The sequence below is a fragment of the Abrus precatorius genome, unplaced genomic scaffold (assembly GCF_003935025.1).
Source record: "Abrus precatorius isolate BTA unplaced genomic scaffold, Abrus_2018 Scaffold3, whole genome shotgun sequence".
In the NCBI taxonomy this organism is placed as follows: Eukaryota; Viridiplantae; Streptophyta; class Magnoliopsida; order Fabales; family Fabaceae; genus Abrus; species Abrus precatorius.
The window spans coordinates 34329742-34338177 of NW_020874373.1; the positions used below are offsets into that span (position 1 = coordinate 34329742).

Here is an 8436-nt window from a genome sequence, read left to right on the forward strand (position 1 = left end):
AATATATAATTTTTTTCATTCCTATAATGCAATTATTTGTTCTATAATTGAGATACCAATATAATATTTTAGAGTTAAGTATTCAATTCTTATAATTCAAATGTTTGATTATACAATTTAAATATTAATAACATTTTTATTTTTCATTCTTACTTGTTTAATTTAAATATTAAGATAGTTTCATTTACACTTATATCTTGGTGTGAAACGTATTTGTTTTTATAATTTATACATTAATATACATTCATATTAATTAATTATAAATTATATTATATTAGAAAATATTAAATTACGTTGATATAAGTTACACTAATAATTACACCGGCAAATAATTATTTATTTTAACTTTTTATTATGTGGATAAATTGTATATTTTAATTTTAATTTATTTAATAATTTATTTATGCATCTCAGAATATGAAAATTTAATTACATTCTCATAGTTTTAAATTTTTACAAATTTTAATTCAAATTATTAAGGTAATATATATAATTATAATTTAACATTAAGCTAGATTAACAAAAATCACATTTTACATAAAGTTATTAAAAATATAATTATTACAGTAATTATACCAATAAAATTATATCTCTCTTCCAATTAAATATAAGTATACATCTAAGAATTTTAATGCTTTAAACACAAGCATTAATATTATTTCTATCTCTAAAAATACAGAGACACAATCTAGTTACTGATCAAAGCCCATTTGTTGTCGTCACAGAGGGAAAGTGAACTTAGTTTGATTACTTGGTCAGTATAGTTGTTCTTCAATTAGACAATGTCACCATTATTTCCCGTTCTATTAATTAGATATTGATTACTTGGTCAGGCAGCTGACATATTTACTTATAAAAATTAAGATAATCATTTTTTTATGAGCTAACTTTTTAAAGTAAGTTATGTTCAAATTTTTTAATTCTGTATATGTTCTTTACTAATATTGTGATAATAAAGATATTTTTTATAAACAAAGTATTTATAAATTTTTTATTATCTAAAGTAATTTGAACTATTAAAGATGTTTTTGTTAAGTAAAGTATGTAATGTTTTGTCAATTAAAAAATAAAAATTTCTTAATTATAAGAATTAGGATAATCCTCCTCCTATAAACTAATTTTTTTGAAGTGAATTAAATTCAAATTTCTTAACATTGTGTATATTTTCTCCTAATATTGTGATAATGAAGATGTTCTTCATAAACAAAGTATTTATATTTTTTCCTTTTATAAAAACAAGTTGGGCTATTAAAGATGTTATTAATAAGTAAGCAAACATATGCAATATTTTTCCAACTGGGAAGACAAAAATTTCACAAAAATGTCTTGCCCTGTAGAATTATTGATGCAGAAAATTAATTATTACGATTTTATGAATGCTGCATTTGTCCAAGCCTTTTGATTATTAAATAAAACGACAAATCGTATGACATTGCTATCACAGGAGTGTTAATGGGCTTGGACACTCAGCAGTACATGCATTTGTTAAGTATAAATAGTTATGGCCCAAGCTTTTTACACCCCATTTTTCAAAATACACCATCCTTTGAAAAAAAATAATATACACTATCCTACTTTATAAAAATGTTAAATTTTAGGGATAGCAGATTATTTAAAATTTAATTCTGAAAGCTATTGAAATAAACATTCAAAAATTTGTTTCTGGAAATGTCCTTTAAGAGCTTCAAGAATTAAGTTTTTGAAATGTTATTTCATGGATGGTAAACCTTCTGGAAACTAGTTTTCAAATATAATTTATATATACTTGGAATAAATTTATAAAATAGTATTTGACAACACTTCAGAAAATAAATTTTCAGAAATATTGTCAGATAGTATTTCAAAATATTATTTTCAGAAGTGGTGTGAATTAGGGACTTGCACAAATTTGAGGATGGTGTTAAATATAAGGGTATTTTTAAACAAAAATTATCAAAAGATATAAGGGTGGTGTGAACAAAGAAAAGATAGTGCAAAAAAATTTATACTTAAGTTTGGAAGCTGACTTAAAAAAGAGGTTTTGAAATTATGGACAAGGAAGTGTTTAGAAGTTAGAACCCTAACCCTCGCCCCACAAAAATAAAGAAAGAAAGAAGTCAGAACTACTACAGACTATAGTTTTCTTGAAAATTTAATCAAGTCTAGAATGTTCAACTTTGTAATTAGGGTCAAATTAAATAGGACTCTACAATATTTTTTTAATAAAAATTTTTCTCTTAAGGAATTGGTAAAATAATTTTGAAATTAGTAGTTTTTACAATATAAAAAGGTTAACATTACGAAATAAAAACAACTCGCATAAATTGCAAATGGCCAGAGCTTAATGCTAATTCTCCAGGGGCAAGATTAATGGGAGTTGCATACATGTTGCTCATCTCTAACTTTGAAAAAATTTATTTGTAACTGTTTCTACAAAGTAATGGTACTTTACCCGAATTCATGCCTTTTGAAATATTTTATTATTTTTAACACCTAATGTTAAGTGAGAGAATGAAAATACTGTTACAGGAATAAAGATGCCTTAGAGTAAGATTATTGTGACTACAGTTGCATATACAAACAACTTTCATACACCTGAAAATAAGGATCTTGATACTTATTTTATTGCTTTTTCAAGAATGTGTTTGTAAAAAAGTGAAAATATGGTTACATGGTTAAAGATGACCTTACAATCTTCAAAATGTAAAGCCAATTTTAATGAGAGTAGCCAAGAGTTTGTTTACATTGATTTTTGTAAAAAGGGACAGTTACATATGTTAGAGCATGAAAAACCTTGCAGCCCTTATACAAGGAACACTTTCAACACATGAGAGTTGTCTTTCAAAAATTGAAGATGAGTAACCCAACAAACAACACGTTAAAGATGGTCTTACACCCATTGTTTGTAAAAGCAACTCGAAAAGTAAGTTACAAGAAAATAAGCAATGCTCTTAGTGTAGCTAGGTTAAGTGAAAAAGCAATCTACCGATAACTTGGTCTAATTAGCATTTCATTCTTTTACATGAAATTATTGCTTTCTAAAGGCTAATGTTAGGAATTATCAACAGTCATCTTAAAATAGCTTCTGAAAACAAATTCTTGGTTCAGAATTCAGATTCATATATGGTCCAAAGTACAACATCAATTGAAAAACTAGAACTTGAGTTTCTGCAAACCAAACCAAAAGTGGGTGTCATTGTTAGCTAGGTAAATTGACATAGGTTGTCAACCTAGTTTTCCAACAGACAAAAATAAAAAATCTACTTTAATTTACCACATAAAACACATGGTCAGTGGCACAATTCCCCTGTAACAGAAGTTTCCATTGCCAACTGAATAATGGAGTTTTGAGGATAATAATAAGTACAAAATTCTAAAAATTTATAAGACAATATCAGATTCAATAGAACCAAAATTACAGCTCTGCATGTGCAGTGACAACTTTCAAAGAACAACCGATATCAGAAGGTTCCAAATCCGAAAGGGACAGGGATGTTCATATTCTCATCACAGCCACACTAAAACATGTTTTTTAGTCACGTGAACTCTATATGTGCTACTGCCAAATGATGCAGTGTTATTATTCAGATTATCATGTTCACAAAGTCACAGATACTTCGGCTTTTCGTTCTCTTAATCAGCATATAAAGAAATTGTGCTGTCTAGTAAGAATTCTGTACTAACGTGGGGTTTTACTTTTAGATCTAAAGATAGCTTGAATTGTTACCCCATACCACTTTTTCCTTTAGGTTGTGGCTATAACATATCTAAGGATATTTAGAATAGGTTATAATAAAATTAATGAAATGCAAGTTCACTTGAATATCAGTGCTAATTGTCACTAGAAAGATGATAAACTGATACCAAGTTACCAACCACAAACTTAGAAACAGAAAATTTGTTTCAAACTATAACAGAAATTTCCTTCTACCATACATGAATTTCAAATTATTTGATATGTCCTTTGTAAATTGCCGTTGGTTGTTTAAGGGACTTCAAGCTTCGATTCTCGTGCTGTTGTTGTAACTAGTTGTAATTTTTCATTCAATTGAATTTATTTGTTTGTCATCCATTTGGGAAGAGATTTTATAGATTCGGATGTTTTAATAAGTTCTAAACACGTCAGTTAAAAATTTGATCACTATGGATCTGTACTCATTAATAAAAAAGACATATATCAATATCCTTCCTATTATTTCACATGAAACGCGGTGCTAGCCATGTGATCTCTACTCATCAAACAATAATCAAAAGAAAGCAACGCTCTATGATGTGTACTTATTGTTTCTAAGCTCAAACCATGAAGTTACTAAATAGGATTACAGCTAACAATGCTGCAAATTTTAAGCGGTGAATAACAGTAAGTTGAAAATAAATACTAGAAATAAAAAAATTACAGTATATAAATAGTTTCACTTCAAGTTCTTTGGATGTATGCAGTTAACCAAAATTGATTATGCCTTTTTGCCATTGGCAAGTGAAGCTCCAGCAGGGTTAAGCTCATCCCAAGCTTCAATCCAAGTCACCATGGCATCTGCCAACTTGTCAAAGTAAGGATCAACCTTGCTAAGCTTTTCCTTGACTTGCTTGGCAAGCTCAATGTAGCACTTCTGAACAGTGGTAGCTTCTTTTGGAATAACAATACTCTGGAAGAATGGGATAATGTCTTCTTGCCAGAATATGCCTTTGTATTCTTTCCTCAGGTTAACAAAAGGATTACTAGCCTTGCTGTGATAGATGTAGGGAAGACCAGTTTTGATTCCCAATCCCAAGTGATCACAGATTACCTGAACAATCATCAACATTAGAATAACTCACTTGTTTTCATGCAATGATATCCATGTAAATATAACTACAAATGGATTGCATAGAATTAGGAAAATAAAGCAAAACAAAAGCCAAGAATGTACCTTGCAGCACCAGCCAGCCCACATGTCGTCGTAGCGTCCGATAGGCTGACCATCACCCATGAGACCAAAGTACATTGCTGGTCCGATGAGATCACGATCAAATGCCAAGTTCATTCCACACATGGGAAACAAAGTGCCCTTTGGTATGGTCAAAACAGCATCCACATACCTTAAGCATAATAATCACAACATTCACAATCAAACTTGCATCTTACAAATGAGTGGAAAATAAATTAATTTTTCGAAGGGTTATAAGAGTTGAAGTAGTACCTGGTGTTCCTCTCAAGAGGCTTCACAAGCTGAGTAGGAGCATCATAGTCTGGGATGTTGAGCCAAAGACCATGAGAAACTGCGGTTGGTACACCTTCACGGAGACTGAAGGGGTAACCGCGGACAAAATCTGCACCTTCTCTGAAAGGTTCATAGAGGGTGTTGAAAAAGAATGGAGTGGATGGGCAGAGAAGGTTTTTGATATGCTGCTCCAGTGCATTAATCTTCTTGCCAGATGGATCATTGGCCACCTAATTAAGCCATAACAAAAAGGAATGAGACGGAGAATTAAATAATGAATCCTAAAATTTTAAATGAAAGAGCTGAAACAAATATAAAATTGATATATGCCTAACAAAATAAATTAAACAAACCACTGTCAACATTAATAGCTATAGCTGGAGGACACCTCAGGATGCCATCATATGCAAATGATTCAATCTATGCCATGTTATTATTCACCCACCACAGAAACTAAATCTTATCGTAGTTTCAAATTTCAATCCAACACTGGTTAATGAGGGTGAAACAGAGCAAAGTTAACATTATTGACCAATATCAAATCATTACAGTAAAAATATAAAATTTCTTGCAGACAAGCATGTCATTACAAAACACAAAACCAAATTTCAAGTTTCAAGACAATGCCTAACTCTCCAATCTCTTGTAACACAGGAACAAACCGACATTCCGTTTCAAACAGATCATAAAGCCAAAAAGAAGATCCAAGCCATGCAAAGGCCAGAAATAACAAAAGCATTTTAATCAATTACACTCACAAAAAACAACGTAGAAAATCAACAAACCAAGATCCAAAATTTACAAGACTAAGGGATCAACTCTGCAGCCAAATTCAAAACACCAAGTCAAGATCCAACCAAAAACAGAAGAAAAACCAAAGCCAGACATCAAAAAGCAAAGATCAGAAATAAAAGGGGTGTGATTTAAGAAACTCACAAAGCAATCATCATCAATGGTGTAGATGTACTTCTTCTTAGAGACCATGTAGCCAAAGCAACGACATGCAGAATCCTTAAAGGAGATGCAATTGGCCTTAGGACCCAGAATCCTGTTGATGTCATTGCGGTTGTAGAGTTCATAGTCAAAGCCATCAGGGACCTTGATGGTCTTTGAAGGGTCGCCATCTTGAACAATTATGAGATGGTAAGGCTGAAAGAATGGCCTCCACATCTCCAAGAAATCAAGGTTCCTGATAGTGGGTATCACGATGTCAAGTTCATCTTTCAACAATGGTGTCGGTGATGCCATGGCACAGACAAGTTGTGAATTTGTGAGAGTTTGGTTCACAGAGAGTGTGTGTGTGTGTGTTTGTGTGTTGGGTTTGTCTTGAAGACACAGAGAAGAGAGGGAGCTTGTGTTGAGCTATAATATAAATGAGTGGCACGTGCGAGAGCGGTGTTTTCGGCACGAGTGGGGGGCTTATTGAGAGACGTGTCTGAATGTTCAAGGTAAGAAGACTCCTTCAACTTCAAACGTTGGTGGTGTGTGTGTTGCCGTACGATGTGGCGAACGCTTCATTCAAATCTGAAGTATATTATACCACATTCAATTGCAAATAATAATAAAAAAATGTTCAAATTCACTGTATAATTAGCATTTTTCTAATAATAACTGTAATAACAATATATATATATATATATATATATATATAGAGAGAGAGAGAGAGAGAGAGAGAGAGGTTTGTATTTGTTGTTGTTGTGTTTGGGATTAATGTGTATTGATGGGGTAGAGATTTGTGAGAATCAAATTTTGTATGAAAAATATATTTGACTTGATTTTGAAGAGAAATCACTACTAATGCAACTATATTTAAATTTATATGAAGTAAAGATGTAAATCACATGAAATGCTTCAAGATTTTATCAAGCTTATTGAAAATCTTCAGAAGATTCACAACAACAAAAAAGAAGAAACAAAAACTTTCTGAAGAGAATAATAAATTAATGTTACCGAGAGTGGGACGTTTTGGGACGTTTTCTTTATACCATAATTAACAAATATCAGTTATTGATTGAAAAAAAAAACATGGTTTTTAAACTATTGATCATAAAAGTCAATAATTTTTGTTGATATAACTATCAGTACATTCAAATTAAAATTCAAAAATAATTATATGATAAAAGGCCTTTTTATATCTAACTTTTAGATCAAAATAACATTTTTCATGATTAGATTTAAAATACAATATTTTATGTTAAAATATAATCTGATTTATTAATTTTAATTTTTTGTTATAACTGTGGCATGAATAAACATGAGTTTATATAAATACAGATCACACGTTAAACAGAGATTTACAGTGTAAACTTTATCGTACACATTATTTTGTCAATTTTAAATTAAAAAGAGCCCAGTTCGATAAAGAATTAATATATAATAAAATCATAAGATATTTGTGTTGTTTTTCAGTTATTGTTTTACTTGATGTGCGTGCTTTGATGGAGTTGGTCAATGAGAAAAGTCACCCAATATTCCTCTTTATTTCAATTAGGCCAATAATTTTTAGGTACAATTAACCCAAGGAAAATTGTTGTCATTTTCATTAGCTTCTTCAAAACACAAAAGGTTTGTCTTTTTTTCTCATCAAACAGAAGAGCACCGATATTTTTAGTACCTAAGATATAATGATAAAAAGAAAATTGCAAAAAGAAATGGTCCTTTTTAATAGCTCAAAATTGTCATTTTCAAACATAAGAAGAATCTTAAGGTGATGGGCTTGGTCAAATTAGTAGTTAGAAATGAGCCAACCTATGGAAATCCTTGAAAATGATTTGCCTAAAACTATATTAGCTGTGTTTCCATTTTCTTTTCTTTTCTATTCAATGTGCACTACAACTAGTCAGAATTGTTTGTGATGATTATGCATTCCCCCTTCTTACGCGGCGAAGACTATTCTCAACTCTTGAATTCTTCTTTTCCCTTCATGATAGCAAAAGGGTGAAGTAATTAGATCCAAGGCACCAAAAGTATCCAAATGTAATAAACAAAAGAGGTGAGTAAAGTTGTTCCACTCATCACTCAACATAAGACACCTTTTTTTCTCTTTGTGAATAAGTGACACTTGTCTGCTTTTCCAATATTATACCCCCATTGTAGAAGACTAGTTTTACGAGATACAATACTTTTTCATTTACCACAAGTTATGAAACTAAATTTAAAATCACACTTATAAAAAGCACAGCCTCATTCCAAGAATATGTGTTTAATTTATCTATGAAATATTTTCACTATGACAATACAATTTTGTAGAATTTTA

The 8436-nt window shown here is 30.6% G+C and overlaps 1 protein-coding gene across 1 annotated transcript; it reads right to left on the reverse strand.

Annotated features, from left to right (window-relative positions):
* Window positions 1–4094: 4094 nt before the first annotated feature.
* Window positions 4095–6514, reverse strand: LOC113861817 (UDP-arabinopyranose mutase 1). Its single transcript, XM_027494861.1, has 4 exons — window positions 6117–6514; window positions 5160–5410; window positions 4890–5058; window positions 4095–4766 (listed from the first exon to the last, which is right to left on the reverse strand). The coding sequence occupies exons 1-4, from the start codon at window positions 6426–6428 to the stop codon at window positions 4434–4436; spliced, it is 1065 nt and encodes a 354-aa protein (XP_027350662.1). The 5' UTR covers window positions 6429–6514; the 3' UTR covers window positions 4095–4433.
* Between the last annotated feature and the right edge of the window lie 1922 nt (window positions 6515–8436).